The sequence below is a fragment of the Pelodiscus sinensis genome, chromosome 6 (genome assembly GCF_049634645.1).
Source record: "Pelodiscus sinensis isolate JC-2024 chromosome 6, ASM4963464v1, whole genome shotgun sequence".
Classification (NCBI taxonomy): domain Eukaryota; kingdom Metazoa; phylum Chordata; order Testudines; family Trionychidae; genus Pelodiscus; species Pelodiscus sinensis.
This window is the reverse complement of record NC_134716.1, coordinates 109,359,963-109,379,400: the sequence shown is the minus strand read 5'-3', so window position 1 is coordinate 109,379,400 and position 19,438 is coordinate 109,359,963. Positions and strand designations below refer to the sequence as shown.

The window sequence follows — 19,438 nt, the reverse complement described above, 5'->3', positions numbered from 1 at the left end:
TGTATGTAAGTCAGAACTGGCAGTCAGTTTCAGCAGCCGCTGAATCTGGAGCCAGTTCCGACTTACATACAGATTCAACTTAAGAACAAACCTACAGTCCCTATCTTGTACGTAACCCGGGGACTGCCTGTATTTATGTCATCGCTCTAACTTACCTAACAGTCCCATAATGATATTTCAAATTACACACTATTTAGTACACAGTTTTGGAGGCCATAATCTTAGGTAGGATAATAGGAACTCTCCCCCAAACGATGAGCTTTTAAAATGCAGCTCATGAGGTATCTTATTTTCATCTTCTTTTTGAGGCCTCCTCCTACAAACTGGATACATCAGTGAAACCGTATGAGGGGGTAAGAAATACTCAACTGAGACCAAGCACAATGTTGTGTGAAAAAAATCAATTATTAAGATGACTGTAGTGAGTAAAGACAAAATCTTACCTTGGAAATAGGTGATATGCTGCCTACTGTGAAGAGGCAAAATTTGTCAAAAAAAAAACCATACTTCGCATGGATGAAAACATCTTTTCAACGACAAACCTAAGTTGACAATTCTGTTAATAGGATTAAAGTTAATTAAGGAACTGTTTTCTCCTATAAATTCTGGTCCATATAGCATGGATGGAGTTTTAAGTTTTGGAGTTATGTGGGAACCCTTTTTAGTCCTGACATTCATTATTTTATTTACACCTTCTGGCACTTCTTGATATCAACTTTTATGCCTTTCAGTTCAATAGCCTGTACTTAGATTCAGGCCAACATTTCCAAATGATTTTTAGGAGAGTATTATACTTGCTTCAGAAACATAACAGAATGGGTATACTTTTCATGGGGGAAGAGCATTCAAATGCTATACTTTTGTTTTGGGTTTTTTTGGTAACATATCAGTTACATATTTGGTCTCTGAGTATATCAGAGAGGGGAAAGTTGGGTTACAACCTAAAATAATAGATCATATAAATGCACAAATCCAAAATGGTAAAACTTGCAACACTTACCCAGTTAACCCTAGTTCAGAAAAGCACTTAAGCAAGTGCTTAATTATTTTGCTGACTCTGAGCTTCTGTCTTTACTTGTCCAGAGTTTCTACTCTTGTCATTGGACATTTAATCAGAGAGGACTGAATGAAAAATGAGGCCAGAATCCTACAATGAGCACTGGACAAGTTTATTGGTCTCACTGGAATTCTGAAGTGGGGTGTGTATGTTTGGGGAGGAAGAGACCACCTGTGTAGAGATTATTACAGCAAGAGGCCCTAAGTTACAGGGGAGATTTTTAACATCCCATTTGGCATCCAGCCACCATGGACTCTAGGCCCCTAACTATGCTAATACCTTAGAAAACCCCTCATTTGAGGATTTAGTCTCACAGAAGTAACAGCAGTAAAATATTTCTCCAGGAAAGGAATGTACATTAGCTGGTTGATCACACACTTCCAGAAGGCAAAACAAAGTTTCATCACATTTTTCTACTCATCTATTCATTTAAATGCTTGTTTTTACAGACCCAATCTGAACTTCTAGGTTCTATAATGACAGAATAACTTTTATGCAATTAAATTTTCCCTAACTATACTTTTAAAATAATTATTTGTTACTTACCAATGGTATATCAACAACAACTTCCGTCTAATTCCCACCCTTACTACCTACTGGCAAAAAAGTAAAAGTTTTTGGTATAAGTGCCTCATTTGGGGGCAATAAACAGTTCTCAGACAAGAGCAAGAATGTAATCAGGAAAATATGTATAATAATTAGTAAGTATTTAAGAACATTTTACTAGATGCCCCCAAAAGACACAATCTCATAATCAAGGAATAAAGCTATGAAGGTTTTAAAAAGTGACCTGGTTTAGAGGGCAAAGTGAAAACAGCTATAAAAATAATATACAAAACAACAAAAGAAAGAAAGATGAAGCTGATCATAATGAATATAAATCAGATATTAGGAACTATAGAAAATTGATAAAGGAAGTAGTGGAACACCTAGGGAAATCTCTGGTCAGCAGAACTAATGACAATAAAAAGGAGTTTTTAAAGAATACTAGGAGGTTGCACCCTCTGCTTAATGCTTCCCTAGCCTCTCTCTCTGGCCGCTTTTGCTTCATTGAGAGAGCCTGTTGATGGTGATGATGTGATGACATCATTCTGTCACCCAGCAGGAACATTCTGTCATCCAGCAGGAAAAACTTTTTTCTATATAGAGAGAGATTAGCAACAAAAAGACACCTAGCAGTGGCAGTGGCATTGGCCCATTCCTAGATGGAGATGATAGAATGATTAATAAAGCAGGAAACGCAGAAGCATTCAATAAGTATTTGTTCTGTATTTGGGGAAAAACAGATGATGCAGTCATATCATCCCAAAACTCTCTTTGCATTCCACTAGTATCTCTGGAAGATATTAAACAGCAGTTAGATGTTTTAAAATCAGATGGTCCAGATCAGGGGCAGATGATCATTTTGTGGGGGCCCCCTTTGCAACGGCGCATGTGTGGGGCTTCTTGAAGCGCGGGACCTGAGGCGGCCGCCCTGTCGACCTGCCCTATATCCGTCCCTGGTCCAGATAGCCTGCTCTTTTAAAACTCTTGGGTTCAAGTTAAGTTGCTTGACCATTAATGCTGATCTTCACTAATTCTTGGAATACTGGGAAAATTACAGGAGATTGGGAGGAGGCTAATGTTGTGTCAATATTTTTAAAATGCTAAATGGAAAAACCGAGGTAATTATGGGCCTGCCAATCTTACATTTATCCAAGGCACGATAATGGAGCAGCTGATATGGGACTCAATTAATAAAGAACTAAAGGAGAGTAATATAGTTCATGCCAATCAACATGATCTTAGGGAAAACAGAATTTCAAGCTAGCTAGGTTCCTTTATTTTAGGAGATTACAAGTTTGATAAAGATAATAGTATTGATGTAATATATTTAGTCTACTGTAAGGCATTTGATTTGATATTGCACATTTGTATTGCAAAACTAGCATGTAAAATTAACATGGCATGTATTAACTGGATTAAAAATTAGCTAACTGTCAACATCTAATACAAATGGGGAATCAGCATCAAGCAGAGTGCTTCTAGTGGGTCCCATAGGGATAAATTCTTGGTCCTACACTATTTAACATTTTTATCGCTGACCTGGAAGAAATAAAATAATCTCTGATAAAGTTTGCAGATAACAACAACAACAAAAATGGGGCAGTGGTTAATAATGAAGATGACAAGTCACTGATATAGGACAGTCTGGATAGCTTGGCATGCTGGGTTCAAGCTAACAATATGTGTTTTAAATAGGACTAACTGTGTACATCTAGGAATAAATAACATAGACCACAATTATAGGATGAGGGACTCTATCTTGAGAAACATCAACTCTGGAAAAAAAATTGTGGATAGCAGCGGGTAATCAACTGAAAATGAGCTCTGCGTGAGACGTTTTGGCCAAAAGATCTAATGATAGCCTTGGAAGCAAAAATGGGAATCTTGAGTAGCGGAGATGTTATTTTACCTTGAAATTGGCAAAGGTGCAACCACTGTTGGACTAGTATGTCTAGTTCTGGTGTCCACAATTCAAGGACACTGATAAATGGGAGCAGGATCAAAGAAGAGCCGCATAAATGATTAAAAGATTAGAAAACATGACATAGTAATAGATTCAAGGAGCTCAATCAATATAGTTTAACAGAAAGAAGTTAATGTGTGACTCGGTTACCTACTTTCATGGGGATCAAATATTTGATAACGGGCTCCTCAGTCTAGGAGGAAAAGGTATAACAATCCAATGTCTGGAAGTTGAAGGTAAATTCAGATGAGAAATGAGGCATACCTAATGGCTATGTCTCCACTGGCATGATTTTCCAGAAATGCTTTTAACGGAAAAGTTTTCCGTTAAAGGCATTTTCGGAAAAGAGCATCTAGATTGGCACGGACGCTTTTCCACAAAAGCACTTTTTGCGGAAAAGCGTCCATGGCCAATCTAGATGTGCTTTTCCGGGCTTTTTTGCGGAAAACAAATCTCTGCTGTCTACACTGGCCCTTTTGCACAAAAGTTTTTCAGAAAAAGACTTTTGCCCAAACGGGAGCAGCATAGTATTTCCGCAAAAGCACTGACAATCTTACATGAGATCATCAGTGCTTTTGCGGAAATTCAAGCGGCCAGTGTAGACAGCTGGCAAGTTTTTCTGGAAAAGCGGCTGCTTTTCTGGAAAAAGTGGCCAGTCTAGACACAGCCCACAAGTGAACATAATTAACCATTGGAAAAACGTAAGAACAATCTTGGTGGATTCTCCATTCTGGACATTTTTAAAGATTAGATGTTTTTCCAGGTGATACACTCTAGCAAGTACTTTTGGGAAATTCTACAGCCTAAGTTATGTAAGCGATCAGACTAGATGATGACAATGGTCCCTTCTGACCTTGAAAATTGAATCTAAGACTTAAGTGTTACTGCTGCTGTTCCAATGAATACATCCAATGAAAAGCCACAAGTGATATAACTTTCAATTGTAAAGAACAAATGTGACCATTCAGACTCTTTGGCTGTGATTTTAGGTTTAGGATCCTTTGATTATCCCAATCTCAGAGCTCTTATAGAATTGTTTTTAATTTCTAATAGTTCACAGATGTATTATTCAATATTGCAGAGTTGAAAGGGAGTAGGTAACTTGAACAAAGAAGGACAATTTCATTTTTACATATTGTCATTTAAAAATAATCCTACCACATTTGATAGCAGCACAGTTTTCATGGGTTTCATTGAGCTATTAAAGTCAGTCAGCAAGTTTTCAATTATGGAGAAGGGTGTATATTTTAAATGATAAAATCACTAACAATAAATGTTTTACACTTGATAATGAACAAGGTTTGCTAAGACATTTAAAGAAAGATGGCATAATTTTATGAAAATGAAAAATTGTTTTTCTTTTAAATAGGACAAGTATCTGCTTTCAAAACCAGTGAATTTGAGGTAAAAAAATGGCTATGCTTTAAAGAAAGAATGATGTAATTTTATGAAAAGGTCACCAGGGGGCCTTCAGTGCCTAAAGGTTAGTAATAGAATATCTTCTAACTATGCTGCATACAAAATGCAGATTTATACTTGCTCTTTAAATAATACATGTGTGTATTTATAAATCATTTTCTGGGACTATGTAGTTTTATTTCCTAACAGATAAATCAGTTTAATCTACTTTTTTATTAGATTCCCTGCTATCTTTTAAAAAAAATACTTTTGATGTTTTGAAAGATAATTTTTAAAATCATTGGGCAGAACTGGATATAAATACTTTAGGACTAAATTATGGTTTTTGTAGGAGGTAGATGTGTAAAATATAGTTCAGCTAAAGGTTAGGGAATGTATCTTTAAATTCTCTATTTAATCCACATACCAGCAGCTTCAGGTTTTCATGCAAAAAAACAGAAGGGTTAGTAAGTAACTTTTGAAAATACTAAATGAAGCTGGCAATGTGAAGTGTATGTAAACTTCCTTACCATCTTTGAGAGCCTTCCCACGGCAAAAATATTGTATTTCAGTAGTCAGGGTGCTGTTTCTCTGAGGCAGTATGATGGTACAGCAATAGGGTTTTATTTATTTTTCTAGAAATTAGAATTATATGAATGATGTAGGACGCCCCAAAATTCCATATGCTTCACAGACAACAGGAAAACAGTAGCTTATGCATCTGATGAAGGAAGTACCTGGTGTGCTGTACAGTTGAATGCCACTTTAGAAAAACTTACAAAGAGTTAAAATGCTTTAGAGTGTAAGTTCTTTGGCATAGGAACTGTCTTGTTTGATGCACAGCACCAAGCACAAAGATAGAGTTGTGTTGGAAATGTTTTTCCTGTCTTACACGTATTTTTAAGACTTTGAATTCTTTTTCCTGTATGAATCAGGACAAAAATGTCTAAACCTAAAAACATGTTCATGAATGAAACAAAACAAAACAAAAAACAACTATTTTTAGATTAATTTAAACATTTTGTTGCAATAATTTAGAAGTGTCTTGTTTAGATTTAGACTTTTCAAAACATTTTTCAGGCTAGCTAAAATATTGACATGAAAAGTTGTGTTAAACCAGAAAATATATTTCTTTTCAATCAAGGTAAAAAACAAAGTTTTTTTTACATTTTTTAAAATGATGCTTCAAGTTTCAATATTTGTCTCTGTTTCACAAAGTTTCAGTTTTGATGAATTGGCAGGTTTAGACGAAAAAATGATTTGTCAAAAAATTCTCAACCAGAGCCACGCAATAAGATCTTGAACAATAACTGGGTCTCCAAGGGCACATCTATACAGCTGGGCAAAAGTAGAATTAAGATATGCAAATTCAGCTACACCAATAGCTTTTGGTGCTGTCCACACAGAGGGAAGTCAAAGGAAGAACACTCTTCCATAAAATGAGAGTTACAGGAGTTGGAGTAAGAAGTCCTACATCTTGACATTATTTCAAAATAATGGCTTGCTGGGTAGACATGCATTTTGTTATTCCAAAATGCTCTGCAGGCATACCCTAAGTTACTACCACAATAGAAATAATTAATGACAACAAAAACAGTGGCAACGTTTGGCACATTAGCCACAGAACCACCAAGCAAATTTAGGAAGGGTATCAAAATTCACCTCTGCCAGAACAAGAAACTTCATATCACCCCAATATAGCAATGAGATACAACAAGAACAATATGTAAAGGCAATCATTTATACTGAACCCACTGCTACAATTCTCACAAAAAGGTAGATTTCAAACTTGATTTTAAATCAAATACATCTGGTCAGAAAAACAAATATGATAAAATAAAATCTTGTCTAATTCTTCCTGTTTGTCCCCTCTCCCCCCTCCCTCCCCCCGGTCAACCATTTTAGATCAAAGTGAAGAAGGGACAAGTAACTTTAGTATTTTTTTACAACTTTGCCCAGATTAAATCCTTTTTATTGTGCTCAAGAAAGTGAGAACATAACTCATGACAAGGTATACTTCCAGTTAGAGTGGATGGAAATATTTCCACTCAAAAAGATTTTCATGAAAAAATGTCCTTTTTAAAAAACATTTTTGGGAAAAATTGTTGACACACAATTTTCCATTTTTGGGTGCAATTTGCCATGAATAATCTATAGTCTAGATAAAGGTTATCTAAATTGTTTTTAAAGACATGATAGAAAACAGAAGCCCATTTTTTATAGTGAATACACTGTTTTTTCTTAAGACATTTTGAAAAAAGTTTGGTAAAATATTGTGAACAATTTAATAAAAACTTTAAAATGGGTCTATTTGAAATCATGCAAAGTGGAACATTTTTTTTTAAAAAGCATGACATTATTTTCTTGAGTTTTCTCACCATCTCTATTGGTATCCAAATGAAACTGAGGTATTGGAATTTATTGTGATAAATGGAAGTGTCAATAAAAGTGGGAGCTTTTCCAGGTAAGTGATATCCACAGAAGAATCATAGACTACTAGAACTGGAAAAGACCTTGAGAGATCATCAAGTCCAGTCCCCTGCATTCACAGCAGGACTAAGCGCCATCTAGATTGGGGTGGACGATAATTTTTAATGGGGATGCCAAGATTTTGGTAATTGGTCAAGGGCCACACTTCCATGGAGGGGGTGCAGAGTCTGAGACAGTGGGTGGTGTGTGAAAGGGAGCTTGGGATAGCGGATGGAGGTGCAGGAGGGGGTGTGGGGTCTGAGAGGGAGTTTGGGTGAAGGAAGGGATTATGATCTGGGGCAGGGGCTCTGGGTCCAGGAGGGTGTGTGCACGCAGAAGAGAATTCTGGCCTGGGGGAGAAGTATAGGAGGGAGTGCAGGGTCTGGGAGGGAATTGTGACCTGGAGGAGGTGAGGAGAGGGGATACAGAGGGTTTGAGAGGTGACCGGGGCAAGAGGGGATGGTGGCTTGGGGCACGAAGTTGGGGAAAGAGGAGGTGGGGTGCTAGAGGCAAGGCCGGGTTGGGAGGCACTTACCTAGGCAGTTCTTAGCCAGCAGCCCTGTAGGAAAATGAGACTGGGCTGGCTGCTCCACGTGGCTCTGCTCCAGCAAGAGGAGGGGGGAGGGAGGCAGGGAGGAGGCTTTGCTCGCTGCACTGCCTCCAGCAAATTTTTTCAACTCCTATTGGCTGGAAACTGGCCAATGGGAGCTGAGGGCTTTTGCTAAGGGATGGGGACAATGCATGGAGCCTTCCTGTCCTTCCCCAATGCCCAGAGCAATTAGCAGCCAGCTGTTTAAAGAGGTGTGAGCTGCTACATAGTAAGCATGCTGGCGAGGTGGCTGTGGGCCAGATCTGGCAGCTTTCTCTTTTAATTTAGAAAAGAGAAGACAGAGGGGATATAGCAGTTTTCAAGTATTGAAAAGGGTGTTACAAGAAGGAGGGGGAAAAAATTGGTCTCCTTGGCCTCTGATGATAGGACAAGAAGCAATGGGCTTAAACTGCAGCAAGGAAGGTTTAGGTTGGACATTAGGAAAAACTTCCTAACTCTCAGGGTGGTTAAACATTAGAATAAATTGCCTGGGGAGGTTGTGGAATCTCCATCACTGGAGATATTTAAGAGCAGGTTGGATAGACATCTATCACGGTTGATTTAGACAGTGTTTGGTCCTGCCATGAGGGCAGGGGATTGGACTTGATGACCAATGATGGATATTCCACATTCTCCCTAGGCAATTTATTCCAGTGTTTAACCATCCTGACAAGAAGTTTTTCTCCTAATGTCCAACATACACTTCCCTTGCTGCAATTTTTCTCTCTACTCCTTGTAACACCTGAAAACCGCTATCATGTTCCCTCCCAGTCTTCTCTTTTCTAAACTAAACAAACCAAATTCCTTCAATATTCTGAAAGAATGTAATCTAAATTAGGATACCAGAAGTATTTGGATGAAAGAGGCTCAACTGTGTTTAGATGAGTTGCTAGCACCCTACCCCTTCCTTACTCATTTCTGTAGTTAGCACATTCTTTTTGCATACAACAGAGATGTCATACACTTACGTTTTCCTCCCAGAAAAATCCACTCCCACATCTGTGCTTTGTTAAAGTTAAAATTACAAGAGCTGACAGCTCATGGGAAGATTTTTTCATATTTTTTCTTTAAGTTGGGATTTAATAAGGTGGTTGCCTATGGGCCAAGGTTGACTCTTTATTCCCTGCTGTTACATAACCTCTGTGATGGTAGCCCAGATCAATTATGAATGGAGGACCCTGGCAGACTAATAATTCGTTAGTTTAGGGAATTTTGAATGTGTTGAGCTCCCTGTGGATTATTAATTTCATTATTGCTACTTAATTAACGTAGAGTACAAAGTTGCACGGAGACTTCTCAACATTTAATAGGGCCACCATGCCAGATAAATGCTTCCACCCAGTAAAAGACGACAGCAAAAATGCTATGAGTTTACTGCTACAACAATTTGATGATTACATACACTGCTCTAGCTACCAGAGCTTTACTTATAAGGCCTCGACTCAGCAGTCATATGTTTGATAAAACATATCTTGAGTCAGCCCATTTGAGTCCTGGGTCAGAAGACAGAGCCTAACAAAACAAAGGCAAGTCTGCCCTCTCAGAGCTAAGAACCCAATTGATTACAAGAGACCAAGAATGAAAAACAGGAATGAAGGTGCAGATAACAGGATCAACAAGGGATCCAGAGGAGAACACCAAGACAATGCTCCCTGTTCCAAGAAGATGTCAGTCGATGCCATCCAGAGGAACTCTTGGCAAAAGAAAAAAGCAAAACAAAAGCCTAACTGATCACCACATTTGGGAACAGGAAGGAATTTTCTCCTGGGTCAGACTGGTAGTGACCCTTGGTTTTTTGCCTTCCTCTGAAGCATGAAGCACAGGAAGCTTGCAAGTTTAAACTAGTGCAGTGTTTCTCAACCTTTTTTTAAAAAAATACCCCTTTAAAAAATTATATGTATACCTAGTACCTACACTTTTCAGATACACAATTTTTTTTCTACCATTGCGACACATTTGTTTAAACAACTTAATCGTTGCCTGTCTGGGGATGAAATTTTTGGGTGTAAAAAGTACAAAAATAATAAAGCACTGTAAAACTTAAAACAAAAATTCAGTTTTTTCCCAGACTTCTCTTGAGTACCCCTAAGGGTACTCATACCACTTGTTGAAAAACACTGAACTAGTGTAAAATGGTGGATTCTCGTTAACTTGAAGGCTTTTAAACATAATTTGAGGACTGGCTGAGTTGCAGAAGAAGTTAGGATCTATTACAGGAATGGGTAGGTGAAGTTCTGTGCAACATGCAGGAGGTCAGACTAGATGAACATGATGGTCTTTTCTGGCCTTAAAATCTGAGAATATAAATCTATCAGAAAAATCTCTATAAATTGGAATACAGGCAGTCCCCGGGTTACGTACAAGATAGGGACTGTAGGTTTGTTCTTAAGTTGAATTTGTATGTAAGTCGGAACTGGTACATATTGTAGGGGAAACTCTAGCCAAACATTTCTCCAGAGCTGTTTTATTCTCCCACACCTCACTTCCCTCAGTCCTTTATTCTCAAGCTGAGTGTCTGCTGAGAAAAGCAGCTCCGCGTTTCCCTGGTCTGCTGGGGGGAGGGGCGCTAGCTTTGCATCTCCCTGGTCTACTGGGGGGAAGCAGCTAGTGCGGGGTTGCCTCACCCCGTTTGTAAGTAGGGATCCGATGTAAGTCGGATCCATGTAACCCGGGGACTGCCTGTAGTTAAGGACCAAAACTCCTTGTATGTTATATTTGTACACAGCACCTATTTAAACCAACATGCAAAGAAAATTGCTCTAGGAATCTTTAAAATGCCATGAAGTGATTCTATTGGCCTGCCTGAATTGTGAGGCTAACTATGGGAAAGTGGATGGAAGTTTATAAATTGATCCAAGTACTGTACTTCTGAATACGAGGAGAGAAAACCTGAAACTAAGTTAACACAGGGGAGGATTAAAGGGTTTAGACAAAGCTGATTTCCAGACAGCCTCCACTTTCAATAACATTTAGTTGGTTTCCCAGTACCGGCACTGCCTCTGCAACTTATAAATATGATTTGATTCCTCCCCAGCTCTAAATTTTGGCATGGCTCCCCCATGCCTTCTCTGTTATGGGCCTGATCATGCAGACTTAAATCACGCCACAGCTGCTGGATTGAGTCTTAGCTCAATTGCATTTTTGAACCAGATTCATTTTATGCTAGTCTAAATGTGCTATCTACAGAGACAAAGACACATATAACAAGGCATAATTAAAAGATCTGATTCTGCAAGGCCCTCTAGAAGGGGGAAAAAGTATAACGTGACAACAGGTGGATACAACTAACAGATATGGTCAGCACAAGGTAACAGTGACTCAGTTATGGTAAGTGTAATGAAGGTTGATATGTTCATTTCAAAGGTTGTGACATTAAAATTACAAAGGCAATTGAAATTAATATCGTTGCCATATGCTATGCCACCCACTGTATATAGAATATGCCTGAGTACCATCTACATTTTTGCACTAGGCATAGTGTAAAGATTTTCAAGGACAACCATTATGGTACTGATTAATACAGCAGATGTTTGAGTCTATGTAAGACATGTTGGTTCCTGGTCTGTAAAATTGTAGTAAGAAAAATACTTTTGTTACAAAGGCAATTGTCGAAGAGCAGATGTGTGTTATTATGTAAACTCTTTGCACAAGGAAATGAAGATACAAGACTGGCTTTTACATTTTAAGGAGTGAGTTGCTCCTACAATACACGTAAATGTCTGGTACAAAAGGGCTTAACGGGAAGAGACTAAGCATTCCTAAAAACATCTCTGCCTAGTCTAGGGTAGAAAGAGGGATGAGTAGAGAATCAAGGGCTAAAAACACATTACTGATGAGGACAAATCAGTCTAAAGTTTAAAAAAATGCTTCATTTTTTAATGCAGTTATGTAACAAAAAAATCTACATTTGTAAGCTGTAGTTTCATGATAAAGAGCTTGCACTACAATACTTGTATGAAGTGAATTAAAATATCATTTCTTGTGTATCATTTTTACAGTGGAAATATTTGTAATAAAAATATAAAAGCAAGCTCTATGCACTTGGTATTCTGTGTTGTAATTGAAATCATTTTGAAGTGGCATTCTATTGTTTAACAGTGTAATTAAATGTGTGATTAATTTTTTAGAATTAATCATGTGAGTTAACTGCAATTAATCAACAGCCCTACTTTCTACATATTCATTTGTATACCAGTCTGGAAAATACCATTTATCCTAAGGGTTAACCGTACTACCTACAATGATTCTGAAGGCATCATGGCTTGCCCAGGGTGTTAGCAACGTTCCAGATGTCTTTGACTTCATTCAGGGCTGCATTTTCATTTCTTAATATTTGATTAGGAGCATTAGAGACAGGAATGGGGGAAAGAGGGAGACAGCAGAATAAATAAAACTCATCATTCAAAAGTTTTAGAGGGTTTTGAATGTATAGCACTGAAGCAGGGAGTTTGCAATGCTATCAAAATGCCTAAAGCCCTAGTTTTCAATGTCATAGCATGTGTCTTGCTAAGTACTGGTCACCTATTTTTTATTCAGTGCAGCACAGAACAAAAATAGAAATGTGCTCATTCCCCTAGTGTAAGGAAAACTGTTAAAACCTAATCATGAAGCCTTGAACAAATTGTCATTTAACAACAGACTCTGGCACACAATTTTCTACACCTACATGCCTTTGAAAATTTTACCCTAAATATTTAATTGTGGTGACACCCAGTAACATTGCAAAAGACAGTTCATCTCCGTTACTGTAGGTGGGACAAATGGAAAAAGAAACCATAAGATTATTTTTTAAAATTGTTTCACTCTCTTTATTTTATCATTATTTCTGCACTCCTATAGTACTGTCCATGTGAAATAGCTCATTTAAATATTAATCTATGAAGCCTCACAATAATCTTGCAAAGTAAGGTGGAGAAACTGAGGCACAGAGAAGCTAAGATACTAGGACCCAAAGTAAGAGTCAAGTAGTGAAAGAGCCACAAATTACAGTGTATCAGAAAAGGTTTCCCCTCCCCCATGGATAATATTGATTTTTTTCCTTGGAAAAGCAAAAGATTTGACAAAAAAATCAACATATTCTATAGAAAGCAGACACATTTTGCCCAAGAATTCATTTGATGAAACCCCCATAAATTCCAGCCATTGCTTTCAGGAGTAAAACTAAGAAGTCTCAAATCCCAAGCCCCATGCCTAATGAGACAGAATTTTCAAGAGTGACTATTGATTTTGAGTGTCAAAATTGATGGAGATTTATCTGAGCACCCTTTAAAAGTGTCAAGTCCCTTTAAAGCATTGCAGGTTGGACACCTAAAATGGAGGCACTGAAAATCACAAGCCCTTTTTAACAACCTAAAGCCAGGCTTCCTCCATTTTTGTGTTATAGTGAAGTATATCGTAGCACAGGGATCGCTTTGGCGAATGGGCTTGGTAGTCTCAAAGTGCACATTTGTTGGAAGCTGACCAGGGCTGGCCTTACCATAGGTGAACTGAGGCAGTTGCCTCAGGTGCCAGACTGGGGGGGGGGGGGGGGGGGGCCTGCTGCTGCTGGTCTGCTCCTGGTGCATATGTATTCTCTAGATGCACAGAAATGGTGGAATGCCATGAGAGGAGTAGAACAGGAAGAAGGCAGAATTGAGACCTTTCAAAGTTTTGGCCCAAGCAAGGAGGCATGGGTGCATCATTTGAGCTCCTCGCCACAGGTGCCAAAATGTTGTGGGCCAGCCTTGAAGCTGACAGGGGTATGAAATCTCTCCAGCCAGAGAGTGATTGGATTGCAGCAGTTTTAAAATTGGCCTGGAAACTAGATTATGATTGTGACTTTGTCTTACCTTAGGAAGCCTGTACTTTTCTCTCAGGTGAACCCTCAGACAGGCTCTCTCTGCCTTTTTTTGTGTGAACGCTGCATCTCTCTCCATCCTGAAAAATCAAAATAAGAGGCTTGTAACCAGAAACCTATCACACACAACTTGTCACTGTCACAGAACTAATTACTCACCCCTAGTGAAGTATAGACTGAAGTAATTCTCATGCCATTTTATGCTTTAACATAGTATAGTCGGCCTCAGAGTAAACAAACAAAACCACACGTATGTAAAGCTTTTTACTAATCTATGTTGCAACACTTCTGGGAGGCAGATTCGTATTATGTCCATTTTACAGAGGAACTAGAGACACAAAGTTAAACCACTGGTCCAAAGCTACAAAAGGAATCCCTGCTAGAAGTGCCATTAGAAGTCAGGAATTCCTGATAACCAGATCTATAGTCAGACCAGTAGGTCATTAATCTTTGTAAGAAATTAAGGACAAGCCTAATGACATCAGCAATGTGACGGATCTCTGTCAGTTTTGTTCTCCCTGCTTGGCTGGTTCTTGCATTGATAAAAGCCATTATTACTGAGATCAATGGAGAACTTCCTACAAGAGAATCTCAAAGTTCAAATCCTCCCCTGATAATCTGAGATGAGACACTTATTCCCCATTCAGTAAAGATGTGCCTGTTGAAGGAAGGTATCTATATCAACCCAAATTTAATGGGAGAAAAAAAAGTGATCACAGGTCTGTTTACCCCTTACATGGCCATGGCAAGGGATATTTTATAGGGCAGTTACTTTTGAGTCACAAACCACAGTCTTTAATCATCACTCCAGGTTTTGATCTACAAGGGGCAAAGAGACTTTGCTCACTTCCAAATTTATGAATGCCCATTTTATTGCATCAAGGTAAAATTATTGCATGAAGGTAAAATTTGACTTCACTTGTTTTTAAAAATGTTTCCTGTGATTTTTTTGGTTAGGTGGTGTATATTGTCAGCTCTAAAGTTGATAACAATACAGGTAGTTGAGAAATATTACCCACCTATTCTTCAAAGTTCTTTATTGCCATGTGTTTTTTCCATAAAACGTTTGGTTTTTGTACAAAAGTATGTTGATAAAAACTAACCATAAGCTTTCAAAGCAACATGCATGGATTTAGCAGAGAAACTTCCTTCAAAGTGAAAAACCTTCATACATAATATGCCATTGCCTGCCATGCAATTAACGATTCCCGTCCACTAGAGGTGAACAATTTGGACTCTATTCAGTTGTGTTGTCCACCCTTTTGCCAGTGCAATACTATTTGCTGTGGAACAGACCCTTGAATTTCATGTAAACTAGTTTTACGCATCTCCTTGAAAAGCTGTTCCACAGCTAAACAGATCTCAGGACCATTTTCTGATAGTTAGTGCACATTTTCTCACCTACTGTTACCCTTATACTCCAGTTAGCCTGCCTGTGTACAATAATAAGAGATCCTCTTTCTGCGTTTTACAATCCCTCACATACTTGCGGACAGTTGTTTCACAATGATTTATTGCCATCATCAAATCTTTACAAAGAAGATGGGCCGAAGTGTAACTTCAGAGACAAAATTCTAGAAAATCAAGGCTAGAATGGATGCCCATTTATCATGAGTAGTGAAATCAACCTTCTTATGGATGCAAGCAATTGGACTATGTGACTGAGAGGACCCCTTCACTCCCAACGAGACTCTCATTTGCTCGTTCACATGCCTTCCTGACGACTGGTGATGGATGCATGCATTTTTATATTTTTAACTTAACAAGTGTTGGTTCGAGATTAAAGCAAAAATAGTGGAGACAATGAGGTCATGTCACAGTTCTAATCCAGTCTGAGCCTCTAACTCATTGCATGACCTTGGGCAAGTCTTTTAACCTTTGATCCTCAGGCTGTGGAGATGTAAAACTGAGTAAAATAAGGAGGTCACTAAAACCAGATGTTGTATCTGTGATCATGATTCCAGGATCTGACAAACAATTACTGAACCAGTGCAGCAGTGCCTAGTTTCATCATTCAGGTTTTTCTCTGCAAAAAACATGTAACCATTCTCATTACTGCTGCCCCTCTCCCCACCTGTCCTGGAAGCAATAATGGTTAGTTATTGACTTATTGCAGAGCTGCATATTTAACAAATATAGCAGACTTCAAAACATTGTCGAAAGAATATGCTCTTCTCTTTTTAAACTTTTCTCCTCGCCAGATTTCTTGCTTTGTTCATCTTGTCCAGCACTACATCGTTTTGCAGGCCGATTAAAAGAAAAAAATAATCTCCCTAATGTACCACAAAAGGTGGCAACATTTTGATTTATGTTTACAAACAGGCTACATGTACACAAGATTTTATGAGTGAAGTTGCTGCTACTAAATATAGATCTGGATATCTCTTAAATTCCATACACCATTAACCTTTCACCTATAATCATCTTACATGTAGGATTTAGCAGCCATTATGTAATTGATCATTAGTGAACTAGATGCAGTGGAGATTTAGAATTCAATTGTCTTTATCATTATGAAGGGTCTCAATTCCTACCTTGAAATCCATCATTTTACTATATGTGCATTATGTATGTAAACAATGCCTACACATTTTACTTCCAAAGAATGTAGTTACAGCTTGTGATTATCAGAAAAAATAAAATTCATGAGCTTTAAACAGAGAGCAAAACCTCTCTGCCTCATTTAATAGATTTTGGGAAATGGAAAAATCGTTTAGGACTATAGTTCTGAAATTAGTCATGTCCTTTGGATAAACATTAACAGCTTTACACACTGCATTCATACCACATCCTCAAATGTTTGCAATGATAAATGGGGCAATTAAATATTTTAAGCATATCAGATTTAGTGTTTTAAGAAGGCAGACTATATGATTTTCAGCATTAACCAGTGCATTCTCAGATTACAATCAACACTAATATCACTAAACCTATAGAAATAAACTTGAAAGCAATAATCTTGCCTGTAGCGAAGCAGAAAGCAACACCAACACAAGATGTGTATGTGAATGTGGGGGGAAAATAATGGGGGATGGAAATGAAGGTGAAGGAAGAAATCACGATACAAAACATCTTACAATTTGCAGCTAGATGAGTATTTATTTTAGAGAGGCTGTTTGACAAGGTAATGTTCCCTATGTTTAACAAAAGGAAAGTGGGGGCAGGGGAAAGATGTTCTGGGGTTTCTTGGGGTTATTCTAAGATGAGCCAAAGTAATCATGAGTAAGCCACACACTGGTAAGAAGGGAATGTGTACTCACTTCTCCTCAACAATTTGCTTTTGATATTCCTCATACTCCTCTCTAGTCATTCCCGCTGCTGCAGCTGGGTCGGAAGGACCACTTTCTTCTTTGCTTTCCTCACCTCCACCACCAAGTCCTAAATTCTTTACCTGGTTGCTCAACATGCTTTTCATTAAGAAAGCCATTTTCTTCTGAAGAAAATTTAAAAACAAAACAAAACAAAACGCTCCTGGAAGACAACAAAACGTTTGTCAGCAAGGGAATTTCTACAACAACCCCCAGCAGCTCTTCAAGGGCACAATGCTAGTGAGAAGAGGATGCCAAAAACAGTTCGTCAGCCATAATCTGGATTAAAGTGGTGAACTCCTTAGATGTAGAGGCAGATGGTTCAGATTACTTCAGAAAATCATTAGATGCAGCTACCTACTTTTAATATTAATACCTTAAGCTAATTGTAAATACAGAAAAATTCATGCAGTTCACAATTTTGGTTTCTTTATTCTGGAAACAACTACATGGAGAGCAAAGAGCCTTTATCAGAGCACACACTGTGTGAGTTCAAATAAGAGGTGGTTCATTACATGATAGCACTGGAATTATAAAATTCAGGCTACTGAGCAGCAAATCCCTTTGCATGTGCACTGTCCAATGAGAGCTGAAAACTAGGATTCTTCATTAAGCAAAAAACCCCAATCCTTTTAGCCATTAATATTTTTTATTCCATTGGACAGAAAGTATCGTTCAATGGGATTTTCTTCATCTGCTTTTTCAAGCCTTTTAAAATGGTTAGTTTCTGTGACAGATGAATGAATAGTTACTCTGATCAAAAAAAAATTTTTAAATAGAGGAAAGACTAGATCTTCATTTTTCTCAACCATTCTGATTTGTTTATGGCTCTATACTCTCTCAAACAGCACTTTGGCTGGCCTTCCATGGACTATTTAGTGCTGAAGATTGGTAACAGTAAGGTAAGAAAAGCATTTTGTGCAGCTAGATCACAGCATTGCTACCTTTTGTCTGAAAATTGTCTTCTTGGGGCTCGTTACTCATAAATGATCCAATTGACTTCAATGGAATTAGTTGTGTGAGTTGTGTGTACTCACACAAGGGTTAGTAGGAGATAGCGCTTAGATTGCAAACTCTTTCAGGAAGTGAAATTGTTTACATGTCTCAAATATCATGCACACTTTGGGGCATTTTAATAATCACACTGGGAATTACTGGGTACAGTTTAATGAAATATTTTTCAGCTCTGATTATCAAAATGGCTCTTCTAATGCAGATGGTATTTTATTGGTGATATGGGAGGAGTTCAGTTCAGTTAATGCCCTAATCTACATTAGTACCATTCTAATTAAAGCACTCCCTGCTACTGAAAAACCCCTGCAGGATTCAGTAATCCTGGATTATCTCTGGTTAATCAGAAGACTTTAACTTTCCTTTTGAAAACAGATAAATATTACTTAGGAAAATTTTAAATAATAAACCAAATACATTTGATCTAATGAAAAGTGCTACAAAACTATTGTGTTTTAGAGCCTGAAATCATTTTGTAAACATTATGCTCCCCTGAGAATTCTCTGAGAACAGGGATTGCCTCCTGCTCTGCTGATTTATTCAGAACCTAGCAAAACTGGGCCCAAAATATGTCCCAAGTTTTAGTCATCCAATCAGAGATCAAGAAATGAGAACATGTAAATTTCTTGTCCCAATCACAGTTTGATCAGACATTTTGGACCAAAAGCAGCTCATGAGTAAACCACAGCCTAAAACTGATGTACAAACTCTTTGCAAAATAATCAATAAAACGTATTATGTGGTCATACAATTTGCAAACAGAAAAAAGAAAAATAATCCTGCTCAGTTCATTGCCTAGACTATAGATACAAGCAGGACACGAAGCATCACTTTTGCTTTGACAAAAGACTATTAAGGATTTGTACAAATACAGTTGCCAATGAATTTCTATGAGCTCACACGCTGGAGTCACCTACATGGAATGGACATGAGCAACCATCTGAAGAAGAACAAACAGCTACTTACCTCTGTAACTGTTGTTCTTTGAGATGTGTTGCTCATGTCCATTCCATGTAGGTGTGTGCATGCTGTGTGCACACATCGTCAGAAGTTTTTTCCCCCTAGCAGCATCTGTTGGGCCAGCAGGGAAGCCTGCTGGAGTGGTGCCACTACACCGGCCAATATATACCCCTGCAGGCCCTCCACCCCCTTGGTTCCTTCTTACCGTAGTACTCTGAAGAAGGGGAGGCATGCGGGATTTGGAATGGACATGAGCAACACATCTCAAAGAACAAGAGTTACAGAGGTAAGTAATTGTTTT

General features: G+C 38.2%; 1 protein-coding gene across 1 annotated transcript in view; it reads right to left on the bottom strand.

The window, feature by feature from the left end:
• Window positions 1–18,138, bottom strand: part of CPLX4 (complexin 4) — a 37,801-nt gene extending 19,663 nt beyond the window's left edge. Inside the window, exons 1-2 of the mRNA XM_006116528.4 lie at window positions 17,119–18,138; window positions 13,851–13,938 (exon numbers count right to left, since the gene is read on the bottom strand). Coding sequence (XP_006116590.1) covers window positions 13,851–13,938; window positions 17,119–17,285 — 255 coding nt within the window. The 5' untranslated portion in view covers window positions 17,286–18,138. The remainder of the gene's footprint in view (window positions 1–13,850; window positions 13,939–17,118) is intronic.
• Window positions 18,139–19,438: the final 1,300 nt, after the last annotated feature.